The 26,302-nt window shown below is 37.1% G+C and overlaps 1 protein-coding gene and 1 pseudogene across 1 annotated transcript in view; one reads left to right on the top strand and one right to left on the bottom strand.

Annotated features, from left to right (window-relative positions):
• The window catches only part of LYST (lysosomal trafficking regulator), a 174,124-nt gene that overhangs the window by 78,424 nt on the left and 69,398 nt on the right, over positions 1-26,302 (top strand). The window contains 9 exon segments of the mRNA XM_041747828.1: positions 642-779; positions 5,166-5,364; positions 7,684-7,815; positions 10,039-10,666; positions 11,578-11,755; positions 13,730-13,899; positions 18,913-19,143; positions 20,671-20,837; positions 21,750-21,902. Of these exon segments, the coding sequence (XP_041603762.1) occupies positions 642-779; positions 5,166-5,364; positions 7,684-7,815; positions 10,039-10,666; positions 11,578-11,755; positions 13,730-13,899; positions 18,913-19,143; positions 20,671-20,837; positions 21,750-21,902 (1,996 nt within the window).
• On the bottom strand, positions 15,623-15,976 carry LOC121486692 (annotated as a pseudogene).

The raw sequence follows: 26,302 nt of genomic DNA, 5'->3' as shown, positions 1-26,302 counted from the left end.
GTTATCTATAGAAGATTCCCCCTTCTTCATTATTAAGGGTAATTTAAGATTGATTCCACATGGGAAAATCATTTTTAAGACACCTTAAAAGGAAGTCTGAAGATACACAGTAATTATGCACAGAATTCTGTTATTTGGACTTAAAAGTAAATCAATCCCAAAATGCAGAATTTTCTCATTGTCAGTGAGTTTTTTTCAGTTTAGTCCAATCTTTTCTAAAATAATTTAATTAAATGCTTTATACATAATTATAGAAGTTTATGCATTTTTAATAGAAGTTTATACATTTTTAATAAGGCTCTGAAAACAATTTGTAAGCAATTATGTTGGTAACAGGTGTTTGTATCAAATAAATTCCTCAAGATAATTCATCTATTGAAAATACTATACATTATAAAACATTTGGTACATTAATGTACCAAAGCACCTAATACAATATTGCATTCAACATAAGTATCTAGAAATGAGTTATTGACAAAAAACATTAGTGTGGAGTAAATTTTAAGATTTACTTTTTCAGATGAATTTAATCTTTGGCCATGAATATACCCACAATGTTAGATTGCTTTATGTCTTCTAAAAAGCAGGTAACATGTCTTTTAGGAACCATGTGCTGATTTGCGTGTGTTTTATTTTCTCAGCAAGGAGCTTGGGAAACACTGCTGGCGGCTCTCGAAGTCCTCATCAGAGCAGATCACCACCAGCAGGTCTTTAATATTAAGCAATTACTGAAAGCCCGAGTGGTCCATCACTTTCTACTCACATGTCAGGTTTTGCAGGTACTTTTCATGTAACTTTACTTTGGGAGATATTTTCCACAGTTATTTGTTTAACAACTCAGTGCCGTGAACTCAGATTTTTGTGGGACTTTCAGTGGAGTTTTTGTCTTCTCCATCTTCCCTAATCTCCCAGATTCTTTCTTCTCAACTCCCACCTCCTACAGCTTGACCTTCATACTGTCATTCCTAGCTCAATTACAAAAGAACAACAACTATTGTATACCTACAATGCCTCTTTATGCTGGGTTGTAATAATAATTTTGTAATCTCTTAAATATCAACAATAGCAAATTTTAACTTGTTGCAAGCTTTGCTAACTGAAACTCATTCCACATTCCTTAAATAACAAGCAAATATATTTTGTCTTAATAAGCATATATTTGCCAAAGATCTATTATATGCACTAGAATTAGCGTATAGAAAATATATCCAAAATGTTATGTTAAGGGCAGCCCTGGTGACTCAGCGGTTTAAGGCCACTTTCAGCCCAGGGTGTGGTCCTGGAGACCCGGGATCAAGTCCCACGTCAGGTTCCCTGCATGAAATGGAGCCTGCTTCTCCCTCTGCCTGTGTCTGTGCGCGCCCCCCCCCCTCTCTGTGTCTCTCATGAATAAATAAACAAATAAATATTTTTAAAATGTTATATTAAAAAATGACACCTCAACAGTAGTGTCTGTGCTATGGCCTGGCTTCTAGTTAATTTTTTTGCTCTGCCTTCACTGATATTCTTTTACAACCTTGGTTGGCATATGAGAATATTTTTCAAGGTCGTTTGTTTTGTCAGTGAGGCATCTAGTAGAACTTTATCAAGTCAGAGAAGTTCAGATGTTCCCTGGGAGCAGTAATATTTGTGTTTTTAATGCCTTTGTTCGGATAACACCAAGGCCTTCCCATTGTACTTGGAATAAAATCCAGAATCTATGACTATACCTAAAGAAAGCCTATATGCCCTGGGTGACCATGCCAGCCTCGTTTCATGCCACTGCGGCCCCCTGGCTTATTTTCTCTTCCAAAACAGTGAGTTCTTTTCACTCCTCAGGACACATAATATTTTTTCTGAGAAGTTATTAATCTTGTTCTTTCCATCTGGCTACCTCCTGCTTATCCTTCATACGTCCACTTTAAATTTACTTCCTGAGAGAAGCCCTCCTATCTCTCTGCATTTTAAAGTAACCCTTCCCCTTCCTCCACTGGCTCCACATATCTCCATTTCCTAGTGTCACATCATTTATAAAATTATGATTTGTTTCCCTCTGTAAATCTGCTGAGGGCAGGGATAATGTTTTTTCTTGATCACACTGGCACATACAGGTATCTAATAAATATTTGTTGGATGAATGAATTCTTTAAAAAAACAAAAAACATTGTATTGCCTTTTTTGGGCCCTATGGTAAATTAAATTAGACTGTTGTCTTCAGGAATACAATACAGTGAGCTCTGAGGCCCTTAGCTTGTGGAATGGTTTATGGAACATTTATATAGCATTTTTTCTCTAAATCAGTTTCTTTGTATATCCATTTTGAAACTTGTTGACCAATTTTCAAAAAGTTCACAAGACAGTGTGAAGTTCTCTTTTAAGTCTTTCCATGTCAGAAAAGTAACACTTGTAAACCTGGAGATTTCTATATATATTCTCATTTTCATTTATTTATAAACATGCTAGAAAAATCGAGGTACCAGTTCCTTTTCCTAAAAAGTATATCTCTTCACCCTTCTTCATTGAAAGAGCCCATTACCAAATAAACAGTTATTAAGAATAGTTTTATGGTAGATATTGTAGGAATTATATAAAGAAATGAACCTAATTGTTGCTTTTATGGTATCTCAGATTATTTAAGAAAGATTGATAAATTGGTAGTATATTGGACATGGGGCAGTTTCATTAGTTCATGAGTACAGTATAAAGAACCTGAACTCAAGTGATGAAAATAGAGTGTAAAAGAAAGGGAACAAATATAAAGAAGATTATAAGGAGAATTAAAAGGGCTTGATCCTGTCTAAATAGGAGCTGCAGGAGAAATGAAATATATAATAGAGTATTTCCAGCTGGGAGACTAGAAGAATGATAGCATCATCAAAGAAGGAATTGAACATGCAAGTTTTATAGCTTATCCATTGTGCATCTGAGATTACAGTGGGACGTTCAGCAGCTGTGACCACTAGGCACCTAGATATGCAAGATTAGAACTGGGGAGAGGGATGGGAGGGACAGATGGGGAACTGTCTGCTTTGATGTCACAGTGAAGCCACGGGGATGGATAAGCACTACAGGATAAACAATGTAGTGGAAGGATCATAGAGGGCTGTGGCTTGTACCTCTGGAAATATCCATTTTCAGGTGTGAAACAGGAAAAAGGAGCCATTGAAAGATGTAGAAAGAGTAGTCAAAGAGCTAAGAGAAGAACCAGGAAACCAAGGGTGGGCAGAGAGGGAACCAAATAATGTGGAAAGTTCAAAGAAAATGTGGACAGGTAAAGAAAGGGTCACTGATAGAAATTCTTAATGACTCACAAGATTTCAGTAGAATGAAGGCAAAAACTAGGTTTTAAGGACTTTAGACAGCACGTGTGGTGGACTCATTGGAAGCAGTGAGAATAATGATTAGGAAGTCTAGGAGTGAAGGGTAAAAGAAACAGTTAATAAAAGGTTCCAAAAGTTCAAGTTAAGGGATTTTTTTTAATAGAGTGGGGGAGGGGTAGAAGGAGAGGGAGAGAGGCTCTTAAGCAGCTTGCATGCCCAGCACAGAGCCCAACTCAGAGCTTGATCTCACAACCCTGAGATCATGACCTGAGCCAAAATCAAGAGTCGGACATTTATTTTTTTTATTTTTTTAAAGATTTTATTTATTTATTCATGAGAGACACAGAGAGAGAGAGAGAGAGAGAGAGAGAGAGAGAGAGAACTAGACACAGGCAGAGGGAGAAGCAGGCTCCATGCAGGGAGCCTGATGTGGGACTTGATCCCAGGTCTCCAGGATCACGCCCTGGGCTGAAGGCTGCACTAAACCTCTGAGCCACCTGGGCTGCCCAAGAGTCGGACATTTAACTGACTGAGCCACCCAGGTGTCCAAAGGGATTTTTTGTTTTTTGGTTTTTTTTAATGAAATAGGATACTAGTGACTATTTGTAAGGGGTCAGTGGAAAAGACAAGATTGAGGAAACATGGCCTGGGATGGACATAGGAATGAATGACTGCGGTGGTGGTGACCTGTGGAAGTGGAAGGCACCAGAAAAAGGGCAGATGGCTATGGCAGAAGTAGCACTGACTTGAAAATCAGAAGACCTATGTGCCTGACTTGGCTTGGCTTGACCACTTGGCACTAATGAAAATCTTGGCGGAGGGGTTTTGGTTCTTCTGTAGAGTCAGTGATCTCTTCTTAAATCTGAGGTTTCAGAGTTAACATCTAGATTTTAAGTTTTCTAATTCAGCAATTACAAAAGAGTAAATGAAGAAAAGTGGGTGCAGAGATGTATCATTTTTTGGATGTATCGCATGTACAGGGAGAGGGAAATGAGGAAGTATACCCCCTCGGTCTTGATCTAGAGGCTGACTGCTACCTACTAGGGGGGATGGAGTTGGAGAATATAAATTATTTATTTATACCTGTCTTTATTTTTAGTAGTTGCTTGGCACTCTACCAGGTCTTCTTATACCAGGTAATCTATGACACAGTAGAGAAGAATCAGAGGTCTGAACTATTTACATATCTTTTGTGTGGTTTAAGTTAGTCATATAATCACTTTGAGCTTCACATTCTAGAAATGAAGGATAAAACCTCTCAGAGCGGTTATGAGAAAGAGGTTTGTAAACTGGCACACATTGTAGTAATGTAATCAGTTTGGTCTATCAGGAATTTCTCCTTGTGATCCCATCATAGTAGGACAGAAGTAGGGATAGTCATCATGGTAGTACAACTATTAGCTAACATTTATATGGGACTTACTATATGTGAGGTGCTCTTCCAAGAGTTTCTGTCATTTAATTTTTATGACGGCCATAGGAAGTAACATGACCATTCCAATATTACTGAACTGAGGCATTGAGGTATTAAATATGCCCCAAAATCACACAGATAATGAGTGGAGAGGCCAGAATGCAAAGCCAGGTGGTTTGGCTTCAGAGCCATGCTCATGAGTGCCGTAATATAACTTTGCCCTGTTAATTAAGATAAATGGACTGAGAGTAAGTTGCTGTTGGTTTTAATGAATTTTTTAATGGCAGGATATATCGAATGGGGAAGTTGCAACTCAGTTTAGTGGTAAATATGGTCAGACTAGAGTAGTAAACCAACATAATTCTGTCTTAAAAGGAATCTGTTGCTTAAATGGAAAATGTTAGTTGACAGTTCTCTTTAAATCTAAAGAGTTTTTTTTTTTATTTTTTCAGGAACACAAAGAGGGGCAGCTTACATCCATGCCCCGAGAGGTTTGTAACTCATTTGTGAAAATTATAGCAGAAGTCCTTGGATCTCCTCCAGATTTGGAATTATTGACAATTATCTTCAATTTCCTTTTAGCAGTTCACCCTCCTACTAATACTTACGTTTGTCACAACCCCACAAATTTCTACTTTTCTTTGCACATAGGTAGGTATAATCATATTTTGTTAGATTTTGGCTATCTCAGTTTTAATTATTTTTCTTCCCACCCGATCTATATTTGTCTGATATTCATTGGCTTCTGTATGCTAAGAACTATCCTAATGACACAGTGGGGTTGGAACAGGGCAAAGGAATATAGAATGAACCAGACACAGTCTCTGCCTTCAGAGAGCTTTATTGCTGACAGGAGAGAGGAGTCAAATACCCAAATATCTATAGTAAAAAGCAATATCTGGCAAGTACCTAATAGTAGATACAAAAGAAGGACTACTTGATTTTAGAAGAGTGAGGGTTTCATCAGGCCACTATGGAGAGGGAAGATTTAATAGATCCTATATATGACATGGGCATTGAATAATTTAGATAAATTTGAGATGTATATTGGAAAATTAGCACTCCAGGTGAAGAGAATGACTTAAAGAGAGAAAAAAATAGAGAAAATAAAGAATAATGAATTTTACTCAAGTATGTGGGATCTTTAAAGGATCAGTGATACCATAAACAAAACCATAAACATAGTTTGGGACCACCACTTATTTATTTTTTCCCCTGATGTCATATTAAATGGATCCTTGAAGGTGAGGCCAGAGAATTTGAACTTACATTCTATTTAGAGATCACTAAAGGATTTAGTTTTGTTGTGTTTGTTTTGAGCAAAGAAATATGTAAGTAAATTACTGCAATAAAATTCAAGAAGGAGAATCTCCCATGTAGAAGTGAGTTGAAGCTCTGAGACTAGATGAGACCACTGAAGAAAAGTATAGAGAGAGAGTAAAGAAAAAAGGAAGCTAAGGATAGAGCTATAAGAAAGAGTAATTAGTATAAGAGAAAGATGGAAAAATCAGAATTCAAAAAGAACCAGGAAAATGTAATGTGGCAAGAAAGCAAGCATGAATATACTTCTGAGAAAACTAGATAGTAAGTTTGGAGAGGAAAACTTGTTGTAAAACATCCATTTAGGAATGTAATAAATGAATAAAATGATTCAACAGCAGTAAAAATCCAAATGCAAACAGACAACATGACTTTGTGTTAGATTCAGCACATTTAGTAAATAAAGTTCTGTCAGGACTCTGGAAACAGGGTAGTTGCAAAGATGAATAAAATGTGGTCCATTCCCATACTAAGTTTACAACCTATTTGAGGGGAAAGAGACATAAACAGGTAATGACATGGTGTGGAAAGGACAGTGATGGTATTTTTTTTTTTTTTCCTGGTAGCATAGAGCACAGAGAAGAGGTGTTTCCTGGAGGAGGTGATGCCTGCCTGTTCTGAGGCTTAAACGTTGAGTAGGAGTTGAAGGGAAGGGGCTTCCAAACAAAGCAAACAGCTTGCTTGGGAGCTGTGAGAAATAGGTGCTACAGAAGTGTCATGAGGAAAGGCTGGAAGGAATCTGAAAGAAGGAGATTCTTACAAAGGGGAAGTTAGGCTTTATCCAGAGTGGGAAGGAGGCAGCAGAGAGCCACTAGAAGGTTCTTAGCAGGGGTTGACATTTGATAGAATTCTGAAAGCTTGGATTTGAGGGTGACCGATGCCCATTGTAGATACCGTTTACAAGTCTGTGACACACGTCCAAGTGAGCCATGATAAGCGCCCCCATTATGGCACTGTGCTAGGGATAAGAGGAGCTCAAGATGCAGAATCAAGTCAGCAGAACCTGGAGACTGACTTTACATGGATGATGGAAAGGTAGTGGCCAAGGGTGGCTCCTGGCTTCTACTTGGGAAATAGGTGCTTCTGCCAAATGAACCAGAAAACAAAACAGGACTGAATTTAGGGCTGAAAGAGGATTCAGATTTAGATTTGTAGCATTTGTTATGCACTTAAGAAATCAAGCCATTGAGAAAATAAATAAATAAATACATAAATACATAAATACATAAATAAATAAAATAAATCAAGCCATTGAATTTACAAGTATGAAGCTCAGAAAGGAAGATTAAGCTGTAGGTATCCATTTTAGAGTCATATTGGACATTTAAGGGGATATATAAAAATATATAGGACATAGTCCTTTCCTCAAGGAGTGAACAGTTAGCTGTTAAAATGTAGAAATAACTGTAAATATGGTTATAATTCAAAGAAAATAAAAGTTAACTTGGCAAGTAACAGTATAAAAAATTTATATGTAAGAAATAATAGCATGTACTCACATAGCAAATGTGCATTAGTATAAAACATGCTATATTTTTTCACTTTGAACATCTTTTTGTAAAAATTTATATTTAATTATTTGCTTTTAAAATTATATTTTCATTTTATCCTTTTAAAAATTTTACTATCCCAATTTTTAAAAAATTTTAGATGGCAAGATCTTTCAGGAGAAAGTACAGTCAATCATGTACCTGAGACATTCCAGCAGTGGAGGAAAGTCTGTTCCTAGCCCTGGATTTATGGTAATAAGCCCATCTGGTTTTACTGCTTCACCACCTGAAGGTAAACATAATGATGACAGTGTAAACCTTCCTCATATAGTTCTGAATATTAGCAGATAAATAAATTGTACATGTTTTAGCAGTATGATATATGTGATAGATCAAGTAAGTGGATGGTAAAACAAAAATTATAGACTATATTTAAGGAATCCACTTTATTACTTTCTGGATCAGTAGCTCACACTCAGTATAACAAGAGATACTCCAGGGAGTTAGGAAACAGAAGAGGCCTGTGCTGTATCGCTCTGGAACTGTCTCCTTTTATCATAGTCATTTGTCTTTCATGAAGTTTCTGATTTATTTTACCATTTTATTCAAAAGCTTTGTCTGGCTTACTCTCTCCTTTCTCTCTAAACATTGTTCTAGACAATGTTCATCCAGTACTCCAGCTCGAATTCCTGAACTCTGGGGATCTTTCCTTCTATTTTATCTACTACTACTATGCATGGACTCCATCATCATCATCAAGAATACTTCCCAGCTGTGAAACTTCAGTATCTCACTCTCTGATAACAACCTCTTGTCTTCTGGTTTCTTTATCACCATCCTACATTCCCTTCTGCCTGTTTTCCCTATCTCACCTAGATCCCATTAACCAGTCATTTTCCTGACACTGCCTGCAGCTTCCTTGTCCCCCCCTGGCCTTTGGGCATTCCTGACCTAAAAAAACCCAGCCCTGTCTCAATTTAACCATCCTCAGACCACTGAAAGCTGCCAGAGAGAATTTCTGACTTTACAGGAGTCTCCAACTGTAGCTGGTCTTTTAATGCTGCCCTGTCATTCTTTAGTGTGTTCAAAATAAATTCCCTCTTCTATTTCCATAGCAAGTGTATCAAGTCTTTAAGCTTATAGTACTTTTGTATCTTCCTAACATACTGAACAGACTACCTCATCTCTACTTTTATAGAGAAAAAATAGGTACACATCTCCTAGTTGCTAACTGGCTGTGCATCTTTTCCATTCCCGACAGCTCTTCTCTTCTAGAGAAGAGGGATGTGTTTTAACTAATTTTATTTAGAATTTTATAGGAATTATTTATTCTTAAAATCATTGTACATTACTCTAAAACATTTTCAAATACAGTCATTCCCCCCTTTTTTCCAGGTCTTTTGAACAGAATCTTTTGGCGACCTTGCCCAGCCAAAATGCAGAAATAACTAGGGAAGACTTCTGAGCTACAGAGCTACTACTACCAAAAAGCCTATGTTCTGAAACAGTTCATCCAGTTTCTATTTATATTTTTACGCAAGTTCTAGCACACAAAAGAAATCGCCTGGAGAGCTTGTAAAACAGAACTTTGGGCCCCTCCCTCATATATTCTGATTCAGTAGATCCGGGGGAGCCTGAGAATGTGCATTTCTAACAATCACACAGGTTGTGCTTGTGGATCTCCATGCTACTGGCTCACAAGCCACACCTTGAGCAGCATTCACTTTATCCTGCAACTAGAATGACAGTGATTTTTTGGTCTTGCCTTACATAGAGTATTAAAAGTAGCAAACTGGGCAGCTAGAAGTCAAAAAACCATTGCTTCTCACTGACAACATCAAGAAGTGACTACAAAAAAGAATGAGAGACAGAATAGTCCAGGGGCATTTAGTCTAGGCATCATAACAAGTATGAGTATTACTACCATTTACTGAGTACCTCTTATATGCCAGACACTATACTGGGAGCATCACAAATAGAGCATCTCACTTAATCCTTAAAGCAGCCTTGCAAACTTGATATTTGAACCTTCCTTTTACATTTATAGAAACTAACACTCAAATAATTAAATGATTTACCTAAGACCACCTAACTAACAGAACTTGAATCTAGTTATATCTCACTGTAAAGCCCACACTTTTCTACTACATCAAATTGCATCCTAATGACTGTTAGCCTAAAGTAAATTTTCACTTAATTTCGATACAATGGAGCCATTAATCCTATGACTTTGAATCATTCAATCAACACTATTTTGTTAACGAGACAGGAAAAGACATACATTTTTGGAAGATTTTAATAAAAAGTTAAAAGAAAAAATCTTTTGAGCACTGAAGAATTTTAAGCACAAGTTACTAGGAACATTAACCAATGTGGATTTTTTTTTTTTTATGTGGATTCTTTTAACACTGCTGGATAAGTGGGTTATTGCTGTGGTTGTGACTGATAGTGCAGCAGAAAACAAGTGTTCCCACTTCATAGATTTAAAGAGTATTTTTCTGTCTACCCTTACCAGGAAACAACTCCTCCAATATTATCCCACAACGGATGACCATCAACATGCTGCGTTCTAGAAGCCTACCAGCATTTCCTACTGCTTCACCTCAAGTGCAACCACAAAAACTGACTGGAAGTTTGGGTTGTAGTATTGACAAGTTACAAAATATCGCAGATAATTACGCTGCTTCCCAAGCAGAGAAACTGAATTCTCTGGCGAGTTCCGAGACCCTGAAAAAAGGCAAAGAAGATGCACTTGTCAGTAGCTTTGATTCTGCAAAAGCTGTATGTGAAATGGAAGCTGCCCTTTCAGCCCGCACCTCTGTCAATGGTGTCCCAAAAGGAACATTGGGATTTCTGGGGGTCAAAGGCGATCATAAAGAATTGGCAGCAGAACTCAGATCAGATGATGACAGTCCTGGGGACGAGTCCTGCCCACGCCGACCTGATTACCTGAAGGGACTGGCCTCATTCCAGCGAAGTCACAGCACTATTGCAAGCCTAGGGCTAGCTTTTCCTTCCCAGAATGGATCTGCAGCAGTTGGACGTTGGCCAAGTCTCGTTGATAGGAACACCGATGACTGGGAAAACTTTGCCTTTTCTCTTGGTTATGAGCCATACTCCAGCCGAACTGCAAGTACTCACAGGTACTCAGGTGTTTTGCAGCCCCTACCCTTTTTCTGACTGTTCTTAGAAGAATATCTACCTTCTAGAAATGTCTTCATTATGTCACTTCACATATACAACATGTATAACAAACAGAAAGTTACCTTTCTTTTTATTTGAATGCTATATAATATTGAATTCCATATTTTACCAAAGGCTAAACCATAAGTAGCTCCTAAAGAAAAAAAATGCCTTGTGGTTTATTTAATTCTTACAGTTTTTAGGGAAAAACTTATCAGGGAAACTATAATATTTATAAGTAACAAGCAATATCCAGTGAGAGTTTCTGTGGTGATGGGAAAGTTTTACCTGTGCCCTGAAGTACAGTAGACACTGGCTATGTATACCTGCTAACCACTTGAAAGTGGCTAGTGCAACTGAAGAACTGAATTTTTTAGTCCTTTTAAATAGTTTAAATAGTGTAAGTGGCTAGTGACCACCACCCTCTTGCACATCATAGCTGTGGAATAGAATGGTGTTTAATAGACTATGTACCTAAACTATATTGGTGATAAATAAAGTGAAAAAAGTGATGGCAAATCTCTTAGTCACAGTTAAACATTTTATAATTTTATGAGCTTTTTTAAAAGATTTTATTTATTTATTAGAGACAGAGAGAGAGAGAGACCATGAGCAGAGGAGAAGGGCAGATGGTAGAAGCAGACACCCTGCTGAGTAGGGAACCTGATGTGGGGCTTGATCCCAGGACCATGGGACCACAACCCAAGCAGAAGGCAGATGCCTAACCCACTCTGCCACCCCGGTGCCCCATAATTTTATGAACTTTTGTTTCACATGTTAAAATTATTACTACTCCTCACAGTTCTTAAGGTAATCATGTACTTGTCTTCCTGATATTGTGTTAGTAAGACTTTTGGGGTCTCTGTTTCAGTGTAACAGAAGACTGTTTGGTTCCTATATGCTGTGGATTATATGAGCTCTTAAGTGGAATTCTTCTCATCTTGCCTGATGTTATGCTTCAAGATGTGATGGACAAGCTCATTCAGGCAGACACACTGCTAGTCCTTGTTAATCACCCATCACCTGCTATACAACAAGGAGTTATTAAAGTAAGGACAGACTGTAGATGTGTTGTTTTAATTCAGAAAAGTAAACATGTGCATAGTTTAAAATTTGAATATGTATGTTAAAGTAGACCTAAAGCTTTATTTTATTCTAAGGAACAATGAACTGATACATACAGTGGGCCCTTGAATAACACAGGTTTGAACTGCATGGGTTCACTTATACACTTTTTTTTTAAATACACTAGAGTACTATAAATATATTTTCTCCTCATGATTGTCTTAACGCTTTCTTTTCTCAAGCTTACTTTATTGTAAGAATACAACACGGAATACATAGAACATACAGAATTTGTGTTAATCGATTGTTTTTACGTGATTAGTAAGACTTCCCATCAACAGTAGATTGTTAGGAGTTAAGTCCTAGGGGAGTCAGAAGTTATATGCAGATTTTCAACTGTGGGAGGGGATTGGCACCTCTAACACTCATATTGGTCAAGGGCCAACTGTATTTTATTGCTTCTTAGTCATACTTTTATATATGTTATACAATTTTAAGCTCTCCTCCATATATCGATTCATACCAAGGAACACAGAGTTCATTGGAAATCTTTCCTGCAGTGTAGTATCAAATCTTAAGCATTTAACTTCAGGGTTTTGCTCAGATGTCACCTTTTCAGGGACCTGATCACCTTTCAGAATAGCTTCCCTCTAGTGTCCGACTCCTCTTTGATTCTAGCATCCCAGTTATGTCTTGTAATTATCTTTTTATTCTATCTGTGAGCTTTTCTTTTGGTCTCCCATGCTGACATATCAGCTCCATGAGGGTGGGCATCTCGTGTCTACTGTACACTAGGTACTAAGCATAGTGTTGAATGAATAAATGTTTAATATGAATGGTTTCCATTAGAAAAAAACCAATATTGAAATGGTCTTTTGAAGATTCTCATTTTCTTTAGAATAATTTCTACATTCCAGGCGGTTATCTAGTGAGAGAGAAAGGCATATACCCAACTAAGTAAAATATAAAGACTTCTTATGGTAGGTGCTTCAGTGACAATATTAATAAAGAAGAATGGTAGTATAGGAAAAACAATTAATTCTGATGGGGGAACCAGGGAAGGCTTCGTGCAAAAGGTATATTTGGTATTAAGCTATAAACTTAGAAAGCTTTTTAAGTAGGGCAGTAAATAGATGTGTGTTTGGGGAAGAACCGTCTATCAGCACTGTGAGGAAGTGATTGCAGGGGAGAGAGAGGTGGAAGTATTCTGTTTAGCAGGATAGCACAGTAGTCCGTGGGAGAAATGATGAGTTCTGATCTGGGGAAGTAGGTGGGAAGTCAAAGGATGCACAAATTTGAGAGACATTCACTGGAATGAAGGGGAGAGACCTTCATAATTACACATGGGCAATCAGGGCTGGAAAAGCCAAAAGTAAGATTAGCTGTGAAATCTAGGAAGATGGTACTACTGTGGCTGTAAGATTGGAACCATGAAAGATGTACGTTTGGAAGGAAAATAATTAATTAGATTTTACACGTGTTGCACTTAAGATGCCAGAGAAGGGTAGAAATTTAGGCCTGTGCTCAGGATAAATAATTTGTCAAGAGGTCTAGAAATTGAGGTAGACTTCTCCTAGAGGAGATACACACACACACATACATATTTACAGAGAGGATAGTACAATGTTGACTAATTTTTTTTCACTTCAGAATAAACCACAAATATTGTACTTCTACTCAACTAAGGCTACCAATATACTAGGTGTCCATGCTCAGCTAAAAAGTTAGTCTCCCCATAACAAAAGTATTCAGATCTCCAAGATAAAGTCATCTTTAGCATTCTAAAGTAGTCAGAAACAAAGATTATTTTTGTTTTTCCGTGGAGATCGCATAATTTTGAGCTTTCTATGTTCTAAAGATATGAAATTAAATGGTAAGTTAACAAGTATTTGTCTGATTTGTGTACATCATATAAAATGTTAATGCACTATGTAAATTGTCTTAATTTCTTTTCTTAGCTGTTAGATGCATATTTTAATAGAGCATCTAAGGAACAAAAAGATAAATTCCTAAAGAACCGTGGCTTCTCCTTGCTAGCCAACCAGTTGTATCTTCACCGGGGAACACAGGAATTGTTAGAATGCTTCATTGAAATGTTCTTTGGTCGTCGTATTGGCCTTGATGAAGAGTAAGTGGGTTCTTTCCTCTACCATAATTGGGATCTTTTGTCTTAAAAATAAAATTTATTAAGCTGACTCTTAATAAAATTATTTGGTCATTAAAAAAAAAACCTTCTAAATGTCATTTTCCATAAATCAGTTTCATCCTGTGTATTTCAACATTAGTAAGAAACTAGAAACAAATGCTTCATCAAAAGAAAGAAGGTGATCAGTTAGATTTGGCATATGGTGTTAACATGAGAAGCGTAACTGGAAAGAAGGCTCTTATTTGCACAGCAGCAGATCATGTGAGTGGTCCGTAGAGAAGCTTCCTAGTCCCCTTAGCCTCCACGTTTTCTGAGAGGAAAGTACATCCCTCAAAAAAAAAAAAACAAAAAACACTACATCCCTCACCTGGAATTCCTGGTTTGCCTGAAAAGTGAAACTGATACCACTGTCTGTGTTAGAGTAGTGAGAAATGTGTGTCTTATCATTGTCATCATTAAGTGTCTTCTACTTATTGAGTAGACCGATTCAGACCTTGAGGAATTTACTTTTTTTTCATTTGTTTTTATTGAAGTTTGATTTGCCAACATATAGTATAATATCCAGTGCTCATCCTGTCAAGTGCCCTCCTCAGTGCGCATCACCCAGTTACCCCAATCCCCGGCCCACCTCCCTTTCCGCAACTCTTTGTTCATTTCCCAGAATTAGGAGTCTCTCACGGTTTGTCTCCCTCTAATTTTTCCCACTCAGTTCCCCTCCTTTCCCTTATAATCCCTTTCACTATTTCTTATATTCCCCGTATGAGTGAAACCATATGATGATTGTCTTTCCCCAGTTGACTTACTTCATCAGCATAATACCCTCCAGTTCTATCCACATCGAAGCAAATGGTGGGTATTTGTCCTTTCTGATGGCTGGGTAATATTCCTTGTATATATACCATATCTTTTTAATCCATTCATCTGTCGAAGGACATCGAGGCTCCTTCCACAGTTTGGCTATTGTCAACATTGCTGCTATGAACACTGGGGTGCAGGTGTCCTAGCATTTCACTACATCTGTATCTTTGGAGTAAATACCCAGTAGTGCAATTGCTAGGTTTTAGGGTAGCTCTATTTTTAACTTTTTTGAGGAACCTCCACACTGTTTTCCAGAGTGGCTGCACCAGTTCTCATTCCCACCAGCCATACAAGAGTGTTCCCTCTTCTCCACATCTTCTCCAACATTTGTTGTTTCCTGTCTTGTTGATTTTCTTTTCTTTTCTTTTTTTTAAAGATTTTATTTATTTTTTATGAGATAGGGAGAGAGAGGCAGAGACACAGGCAGAGGGAGAAGCAGAGGGAGAAGCAGGCTCCATGCAGGGAGCCCAAATGGGACTCGATCCCAGATCTCCAGGATCGCGCCCTGGGCCGAAGGCAGGCACTAAACCACTGAGCCACCCAGGGATCCCCTTTTTTTTTTAAGATTTTATTTTTTTATTCATGAAAGACACAGAGAGAAGGCAGAGACACAGGCAGAGGGAGAAGCAGGCTCCCTGCAGGGAGCCTGACGTGGGACTTGATCCCAGGATTCTGGGGCACACCCTGGGCCCAAGGCCGACTCAACCACTGAGCCATCCAGGTGTCCCTGTTTTGTTAATTTTCGCTATTCTCACTGGTATGAGGTGGTAACTCTTTGTGGTTTTGGGTTTTTTTGTTGTTTTTTTGTTTTGTTTTGTTTTTACAAGTCAACTTTTATTGGATATTAATTGTGAATTAGGCAATGGAAGGATTCAAGGGTGCCAGGCAAAAGTCATGGTCAGGAATGCCAAACATGCTTCCACACTGGGCCCTCTTCAGTGGTACTTGCGTAGCCGTTCATGTTTGAGTTCCTTGTAAGAACGACAGTAGTTGAAAAGCACATAAGCAACCAGTACCATAGAAATCCCAGCGACACCCCCTTTCTTCACATTGATATACTTGTTGTAATACCAGTAGTAGCCTCTTTGAAATGCTCCAGCAATGCGCTTAGGGGTGAAATCCTGCATCAGTACCAGCCTGGCAGCTCTCCTAGTTTCACCTCCATGAGCTTCTTCTCCTTCACTGGTACAGATGATGCCATCTTGGAATCCCAGGTGTCTACTCTCTTATTGTGGTTTTGATTTGTATAGCCTGATGGCAAGTGATGCGAAGCATTTTCTCATATACTTATTGGCCATGTGTATGTCTTCTTTGGTGAAATTTCTGTTCATATCTTCTGCCCATGTCATGATTGGTTTTTTTGTTTCTTGGGTGTTGAATTTAATTAGTTCCTTATAGATCTTGGATACTAGCCCTTTATCTGATATGTCATTTGCAAATATCTTCTCCCATTCTGTAGGTTGTCTTTTAGTCTTGTTGACTGTTTCTTTTGCTGTGCAGAAGCTTTTTATTCTGATTAAGTCCCAGTAGTTCATTTTTGCTTTTGTTTCCCTTGCCTTCATAGATGTATCCTGCAGGAAGTTACTGTAGCCAAATTCAAAAAAGTGATTGCCTGTGTTCTCCTCTAGCATTTTGATGAATTCCTGTCTCACATTTAGATTTTTCATCAATTTTGAGTTTATCTTTGTGTCTGGTGTAAGAGAATGGTCCAGTTTCATTCTTCTGCACATGGCTGTCCAGTTTTCCCAACACCATTTATTGAAGAGACTTTTCTTTTTCCAATGGGTTCTCTATTCTGTTCCATTGATCTATGTCAATACCCTACTGTTAGTAGGTACCCTACTGTCTTGATAATCACAGCTTTGTAATATAGCTTGAAATCCGGCATGGTGATGCCTCCAGCATTGGTTTTCTTTTTCAGTATTTCTCTGGCTATTCGGGGTCTTTTCTGATTCCATACAAATCTTAAGATTATTTGTTCCAACTCTGTGAAGCAAGTCCATAGTATTTTGATAGGGATTGCGTTTAACGTGTACATTGCCCTGGGTAGCATAGACATTTTCACTATATTTATTCTTCCAAACCATGAGCATGGAGTGTTTTTCCATCTCTTTGTGTCTTCCTTAATTTCTTTCAGAAGTGTTCTGTAGTTTTTAGGGTATAGATCCTTTACCTCTTGGTTAGGTTTATTCCTATGTATCTTATAGTTTTGGGTGCAGTTGTAAATGGGATTCATTCCTTAATTTCTCTTTCTTCAGTCTCATTGTTAGTATATAGAAATGTCACTGATTTCTGTGCATTGATTTGTATCCTGCCACGTTGCTGAATTGCTGTATGAATGAGTTCTAACAATTTTGGGGTGGAGTCTTTTGGGTTTTCTATGTACAGTATCATGTCATCTGCAAAGAGGGAGAGTTTGACTTCTTTGCCAATTTGAATGCCTTTTATTTCTTTTTGTCTGATTGCTGAGGCTAGGACTTCTAGTACTATGTTGGATAACAATGATGAGAGTGGATGTCCCTGTCGTGTTCCTGATCTTAGGGGAAAGGCTCTCAGGGGTTAATAAGATAGATAGACCCATAGCCAGCCTTATTTAAAAGAAAAAAGACTCAAATTAATAAAATCACGGATGAAAGAGGAGAGATCACAAGAAATACCAAGGAAATACAAACGATTTTAAAAACATATTATGAGCAGCTATATGCCAACAAATTAGGCAATCTAGAAGAAATGGATGCATTTCTGGAAAATCACAAATTACCACAACTGGTACAGGAAGCAATAGAAAACCTGAACAGGCCAATAACCAGCGAGGGAATTGAAGCAGTCATGAAAAACCTCCCAAGACACAAAAGCCCAGAGCCAGATGGCTTCCCAGGAGAATTCTATCAAACGTTTAAAGAAGAAATAATACCTAGTCTACTAAAGCTGTTTCGAAGGATAGAAAGGGACAGATGCATCCTCAGACTCATTTATGAGGCCAGCATTACCTTGATTCCAAAACCAGACAAAGACCCCACCAAAAAGGAGAATTATAGACCAATATCCCTGATGAACTCAGATGCAAAAATTCTCAACAAGATACTAGCTAATAGGATCCAACAGTACATTAAGAGGATTATTCACCATGACCAAGTGGGTTTTATCCCCGGGATCCAAGGGTGGTTCAACACTCGTAAAACAATCAACGTGATAGATCACATCAATAAGAGAAAAAACAAGAATCATATGATCCTCTCAATAGATGCAGAGATAGCATTTCACAAAATACAGCATCCATTCCTGATTAAAACTCTTCGAAATGTAGGGATAGAGGGAACATTCCTCAATATCTTAAAAGTCATATGAAAAGCCCACAGTGAATATCATTCTCAATGGGGAAAAACTGAGGAATTTACTTACTAATCATAGTAGTGACAATAGCATTTTCATTTGCATTCAGCTTTTAGTCCTCTCGAAGCAATTCTGCAGTATCTCCTTGCTCACAACAGCCTTGAGAAGAAAGTAGGGCAGGTGTCTCCACATGTTTGACACATAAGAAAATAAGGTACAAAACACTTAAATAATTTATTTCCATCGCAGAGGCATAGTATTGGAACAAGAACTCAAGATTCATTCCTTTCATTAGGACCTCTTTTTACTAGTTCCCTGTCAAATATTATTATTATTATATGTTAATATAATAGTAATGCATATAATTATACAAATTATGTACATTGTTTTATGTTAATGATCATACTATAATTATAATTAACTTATTGTTAATAATTTTATTTTATTAATAATCAGTTCATAATATCTTCCTGTGCATTGGTTATATAAACCTCTGAAGCAGGAGTCCTTTGGACACCTTAAAGGGCCTGTGGACAAATTAAAGCGAATCAATTAAAAACATGAAATTGTATACATGTTTCATTTGAATGTGTGTATATTTACCTTGGGACAGACTTCTAACAATACGTTTATTTTGTTGGGGGTGGGGCCTATGATCTTAAAGGTTGAGATTCCTTGCTCCCCAAATTCATTTTTTATAGCTTCAAAATCAAGTTATTAAAACAACTCATGTTGCAATCATTTTTGATTATTTGGTGGTTAATTGCTTCTAACATGCTCTTAACTGTTTATTATTTATTATAGATTTGATCTGGAAGATGTGAAAAACATGGGACTTTTTCAGAAGTGGTCTGTCATTCCTCTTCTGGGACTCATAGAGACCTCTCTATATGACAATATGCTCTTGCATAGTTCTCTATTACTTCTTCTCCAAATATTAAATTCTTGTTCTAAGGTAGCAGATATGTTGTTGGATAATGGTCTCCTCTATGTGTTGTGTAATACAGTAGCCGCTCTGAATGGATTAGAAAAAAAGTAAGTTTTAAAGCATTATTTAAAACCACATCATCTGATAAATACTTTAGAAAGGGAAAACTTTAATAATAGGTTACATTAGAGCATCCTATTTTTCAAAACACTTTCAAAGGATATTCTTCATACTAAACTGATTAGAGTAATTAAATTAAATTGAATTTGGAGGAGGAATATTTTCCATCATTTTCAACCAGCTTACTTTAAAAAAAGATATTTATATGACCTACTTTAAAGTATTTAGAACCCAAGACAAGTTGAATAAATTCAGCTGTCCTCAAATAAATGTTTACCAAGCTTCCACTGTGGTCTTATAAAAATTATTATCCCCATGAGGAATAGGAAATTGAGGATTGGAAAGAGACAGTGACTTGTTGAAGATCACCCAACTAGTAAATAGCACAGGGCTTGAAACTGGAACCTGTCTCACTTCAGACAGCTGTGTTTTGAACTTAAGATGCTCTCCTGCTCTCTACTACCGTAAATGAATTTCCTGTTTCTAGAAGTATATCAGCAAATAAATGGCTGCATACAAATTGATTAACAGCTTTAAAAAATGTGTGAGATTATATTTTTACTTGGATTTTGTGCCTTTTATGCCTGCATTTATGATGTATAGCACAACATTTTTATTAGCATAGTGTTAAAATATAAATCTTCAGAAGTACCATCTTACTGCACATTAAAACATTAAACATTATCTGTATTTTCAAGAGAAGGCAAGTGTATGATTAGTAATTCTCCTAGGCCAGGGTGGTTCTCTGAGCAAGAGAGACTCCTTGTGCTGAGTTCAGTTCAATTGTTACTGGGTATCTATTAAATTGGGCATATGAGAAATACAAAGAAAGACAAAGAAAATATTTTATTTCCTCAAAACATTTAGTCTTGATTATAATACAATATATCACACTGGGAAGAGTTGCCTGCAGGCTTCTTCTAAAAGTAGTTTGTTGCTGGTTTGTTGCCTTTTTTTTTTTTTTTCTTTTTTAATAAATTGGACCTACTGAATGTCCTTACATGCTACTCTATTAATTGGCCCAATTGAGGGATAGAAGTAACTAACTCATATTTAATAGATATTTATAAGTGATTAATATGTGTTCAAATCTATTATCTCTTTTAATCCTTAAAGTAACTATAAATTGCTGTGAAATTCAAAGAGGTTAAGTAATAAATATATTCAAATTCACCTTCTCTGAGGGGCCTTCTAGAACATTTATGTTCATATCCCCTAAATCTTCACCTTCAGTGTGGTCTAGAGATCTATGTGTTCTCATGGGATCTTGTGTTAATCTCTGTTGTTACCCTTACCACCACTCACTGTTTATAGTTATCTCTTTGGTCCTCTGCAGAACAGTTAACTTTCTGAAGGAGTTGAAACATGTTTTCTTATTTCTGTTTCTAGCATGCAGTTCAAATAACCTGCCATAGAGTAAACATGAGTAAATACTGAATGAATGAGTGAATGCTGTAAAAATGGGAATTTAAACTAATTTTCTTTGCCTTAAATTGTTTGTTCCTTTTCTTTAGCGTTCCTTTGAATGAATACAAATTGCTTGCTTGTGATATACAGCAAATTTTTGTAGCAGTTACAATTCATGCTTGCAGTTCTTCAGGCTCTCAATATTTTAGAGTTATCGAAGACCTCATTGTACTGCTTGGATATCTTCAAAATAGCAAAAACAAGAGGACACAAAGTAAGATTTAGTTTTTATGGATTTGGGAGGAAATTATATAGTAGCCAAAATTTTTATTTGAACCTAATCTTTCTTGTGGAAACTGTTTTACTGAAGATTCATCCTTAATTTTGCAATAAAAACTATCAGCTTTATTTTTATTTTTTTTTTTAATTTTTATTTATTTATGATAGTCACAGAGAGAGAGAGAGAGGCAGAGACACAGGCAGAGGGAGAAGCAGGCTCCATGCACCGGGAGCCTGACGTGGGATTCGATCCCGGGTCTCCAGGATCGCGCCCTGGGCCAAAGGCAGGCGCCAAACCGCTGCGCCACCCAGGGATCCCAAAACTATCAGCTTTAAAAAGAAGTCTTTTTAAAAAAAAAATAAATAAATAAATAAATAAATAAAAAGAAGTCTTTTTAAATGGCAAAATTTAAACAAGTGATGCCTCAATATAATTGGTAGCTGGCAACACATCATTAAAAGAAGCCTGTGATTTTTCTTACCAAGTTGAATTAAAAGGCTTCTTTTGAATAAAAATACCCTTTAGTTTTCTTTAATGGCAAATATTAAATAAGTATGAAGCAGAAAAATAGGACAATTTCTGGTTAAATTTTGCCCTATATATTAAAAAGCCTGTTCTTTAAAACAGTGACATAAAATGAAATAAATTTGTGAGCTGGTATTTTTCCATTGAATTTTTTATAATGACCATTTAGAAATTTGCTTTAAAATTTCTTTTAAAGGCAGTTTAAAAAAACTGTTTAGTGTTTAGTGTTTAGTACTATCAAGAACCCACATTGATCAAAATTTTTAAATTTATATCTAATAAAACATTATTGATAGTTCATGTCACAAGAAAATAAAAAACTCAATTTAAAAAATTAACATCCACATGGCTTGAAAACATTCTAGTGTCTTCTGTCTTTAGATATGGCTGTTGCACTACAGTTTAGAGTTCTCCAAGCTGCTATGGAATTTATAAGGACCACTGCAAATCATGACTCTGAAAACCTTGCAGATACATTCCAGTTACCTTCTGCTCCCCATCATGCAGTATTTCAAAAGCGGAAGAGCGTTGCTGGTGAGTATTGAAATAATATTTTAATAATTATAAATTGAAGGTGGCTTGACTTTCCTATATTCTGATGCCATTTACACTTTTAAAATATTTTTTAGTTTCAAAGTTAAACTGGAGGGGCACCTGAGTGACTCAGCCAGATAAGTGGTGGACTCTTGATTTTGACTCAGGTCATGATCTCAAGGTGGTGAGATCAACCCCTTGTTGGGTTCTATGTTCAGTGGGTAATCTGTTTGAGATTCTGTCCTCTCCTCTGCCCTCCCCTTCCCCTGCTCTCATTCTTTCTCTCTAAAATAAATAAATGAATATTTGGGAAAAAAATAGGTAAACTATAAAATTTGAGGTTTCCTCCCAGTGAAAACCATTCTACTAATGTCTTTCAGTGCTCTTCTCATTCAGTTATCTCTTGAGCAACTACCATGTGCCAAGCGCAGTGTAGATATTAAAGATACAGTGATGAAAAAACAGATACAGATTCTGCCCTCACAGAGATTACAAATTAGTAGACAAATGTAAAGGATCAAAGTAGAGATATACAGGGCAACCTGGTTTACATCAGGAGCTAGAGACATCTCTGAGGAAGTGAGATTTCAGTGTAGATATAAAGAGAAAGAAAGGAGCCAGCAAGGTAGAGTCAAGAGAGAGTACTACAGGCAGAATGAACGGCTTATGTGAAGGTTTCACAGCAGGAAAAAGTGAAGCTTCCGAGAACTGAAAGAAAATCATTTAGCTAGAGTGGAATACTCTGGAGAGAATGAGGAGCGTGATGCCAGATGAGGCTGTCCAGGACGGTGTGGGCCAGTGCATAGATAATGACATAGGCCATGTGAGGAAGTTGAGATTTTATCCTAGAGGGAAGTCATGACATAAGCAGATTTTCATTTTGTAAAGACCACTTCTGGCTTGTGTGTAGAGTGGATTAGAGGAGAGAAAGAAAGGAAGTGGGGGTTCAGAAAGGAAGCTATCAGCAGTCAAAGCAGAAGATATGGCTCTCATGTGTTTAGAATGCATGCCACCTCAGGGCTTGCTGTGAATTTAGCTTATACTAAATATAAGCTATGTAAATAAAATTTCTGAGACATCCACATAACTTTATTGCCCTTGCATATCCTCCCTTAATATAATATCTGAATGAAGCCTCTCCTCTTGAATGGACCTCCCATTGGTAACTCTGGTCTTGGGTAGAATTCTGCCTTTTACCGAATCTGGCAATAATGCTCAGCTAACTGCATGCCAAGAGACGACTTTCAAACCACTTTTCCATTGCAGGATTCCTTGTATAGTCAGTGACTGCTTAGGTGGAATTCACCCTCTTTTGATATAGGAAAATATGCCTTTACCAGTGTCACAGATCACAGGAGCTATTTCTTTCTTGCTAACATCTCTCATTCTCATGTCCTTTTCTCCTGTGCTTTTATACCTAGATCCCTGGTTTCTTTTTTGATCAATTCATGCCTGGGCTGACACAGTAGAGCCCTTGCTGTCTTCTGTTTGGTCTGTGATTTCCCTCACAGTCAGTCATTTCTCTCTTTAGATACTGGCACTTTTTATTACCTTGAGCCTCAGAGCCCTGCATAGCTCCAAGCTTGCTAATTGTTTATTTGTTTGAGGCCTTTTAAAGTGGATGACAGACTTTTAGTCCTTTCTTTAAACCATTCTCCTTTTTTTCCCTGACTGCTCTAGCCTCTCACCCTTGGCTTCCATTTTTCACTATATCCAAGTAAATGCAATTACTGTAAGCCACATGAGGCTTATGGAGTCCTACAAAGTTTGAGCTTGAGAAAAGACGTTAAAAGTCTGCTGGACCAGCTCCCACATTTTACAGAAGCACAGAGGCCTGGCATTAGAGACTGTTGGAAGAAGAGGGCTGATGCTCCTCCCTCTGTGTCCAGCACCACATCTGCTCATTCCAACTCTGCCACGTCTTTAGGACCCATCTCTTAGAGGTCTCTCCCACCAGTTCTTCCTGTTTTCCATACAACCGTTACTTAAATGCTGTCTCTTTGAATCCATTTACAAAATACCCCCTTCTGTGTTGCTTTGTAATCCCTTCTGCGTGTTTTTACACATGTATTTGGGAAAGAGTGTGTTTCATTTCCTCATTCTCAAAGTGTATTGGCTGTGTATATCCAAGTACAAAAGATACAAGTCCCTGGAGCTCCTCTACTTCTGAGCAGTATGGGTTATAAAAGCCCATTTAAGTCTCTTTGCTCATGATGCTAAAGTTACTAAGAAGAATTTATATTTCCATCATTTCCATCATTTAGATATAATGAGCCGTTACTTCCAAAATTTAAAGCAAGCTGTTCTCATTAGTGATAAATATTTTGGGGAAATGTTTTCTTCCTCATTTAGCATTTATTGAAAACTGTTGACAAGGGACACATCCAACCGCACTGCCACCTCCTACACCCCCAGCAGGGCTTGTGGGTCACCTGGCAGCTGCAGCTTCTGTTCCAACCATGCACCACATGCTTTGGTCATTAACAGATCTGCTCAGACTGTGGATGCCAGGACACCCATGGCTTAGGCCCAGAGTTACTTCAGCAGCATTGTTGTCATATCTAGATTTTAAGTTCTCACACTCTTGGAGGAGTTAGATACTATTTTATTGCCAGACTGATCTGACAGCCTGACTCATGTATGCCATTATCCTGCTCAATATCCTCAATGGTTCCAGCTACCCAGTTAACAAAACTTGGATTCCTCAGCCTCTGTATCTTTTTTGGTTTAGACAAGAGAGAGAGATGTCACTCTACCTAAATGATATCATGCTCTACCTTCTGTTTGTAAACTGATTTCTATTTCTAATCAATATATTTATAGATACCTTTCCATATAATAAAAGTATTCTGTATGTTTAGTGAACACATGATAATCTATTATATTGATTCGCCATGATCTTGTTTCCTAATCTTTGTCAATAAACAAAGGCTTTTTTAAACTTGTTTTTGCTGTTATAAATAGGATAGCAATGTACATTCTCTTATGTTTTTTTCACTTGTCCACTTATCACTATGAAAAACTTTAAACATCACCTTAGTGATGAAGATAGAAGTAAGCATTAAGTGCTACATATACATACAAACTAACATAAACATAAATATATATGTTGTATTACTAATGATTCATATACAAATAAATTTCCTTTATACTTCAACCATCAATAACAATACCAATTATTAACAACTTTTGATGCTTTGTATGAAATAAGCATTGTGTTTTATGTCCATTATTTAATTAATTTTTTAAAATATTTGTTTGTTTGTTTAGAGTGCAAGCAGGTGTGGGGCAAAGGGATATTGAATCTCAAGCAGACTCCCCACTATGCGTGGAGCCTGATGAGCCAAAACCAAGAGTCAGACACTCAACCAACTGAGCCACCTAGGCACCCCATCCATTATTTTATTTATTAATCAACCGAACAACGCTCTTTATCCATTCATTCAAATATCAAATATCTATTGGGCATCAGCCACATACCAGGTACTGTTTTACCTGCTTTCATGGAGCTTATCTCTTACTGGAGAAAATGGTCAATAAACCTGTAAACAAGTACATTTAATATCATGTCAGACAGTGATAAATATCTACCTCTGAGGTGAGCTCTATTTTCCTTTCTAATCTACACTTAACATAGGGAGGGAACAGAGGCTTAGAAAGAAGTATACTTGAGGCCACCCCAGCTGGTATAGCTTCACAGCACGAGTGCTGAAATACCACCTCTTCATTTTTTCAAGTAGATAATAGTGAAGAAGACTAAACATTTCCTTGTTCAGTATATTGCTCTGCCTCTGAATTAGGATTATCTGCTGCTTATAGAGAATGAAAGCTGCCAGAAATGTAAACATTAGGAAGAATCTGCTTAAATTAAATAAGAACATAATCTGACAATATTATTCTTGAATATACCCTATCCAAAATGAGTATTTCTTATTTGCTTTGTTTTGGTCTCAAAGGCAACTCCACCTACCAAAATGTATTAACAGCTAAGAAATACTGATTACCTAAAATACTGCATAAATTAAAATGCTATTAAAATATTTAAATATCTTACAGGATGAGTCATTAAAACCTATCATAATTTAGTCATGTAAGTAATATGTATAGAGACTATATTTGGAAATTGATGTTTGGTATGTTTTCATAATTTAAAACAAAGGTTCAATTCCAGTGAAGGGTTCCATTATTCCTCACTTACCAAAACGTCATTTTGGTTCCTATGGTCAACTTCTGATACCCTGCTCCTTCAGCCAGTTAAATCAAGACTCATTCTCCCTGTATCCTCCTGGATGCACTACTTGTGTGGTACCTTTCAAAGCAGGTGCAGTTATGGTGCAGGAATGCTACTCCTAACTGTTCAATCTGAGGAAACATTTCTCAGGAAATGCTTCTGTAGGAAA

Source organism: Vulpes lagopus, chromosome 3, assembly GCF_018345385.1.
Source record: "Vulpes lagopus strain Blue_001 chromosome 3, ASM1834538v1, whole genome shotgun sequence".
Lineage (NCBI taxonomy): Eukaryota > Metazoa > Chordata > Mammalia > Carnivora > Canidae > Vulpes > Vulpes lagopus.
This window is presented reverse-complemented; position numbering and strand designations above follow the sequence as displayed.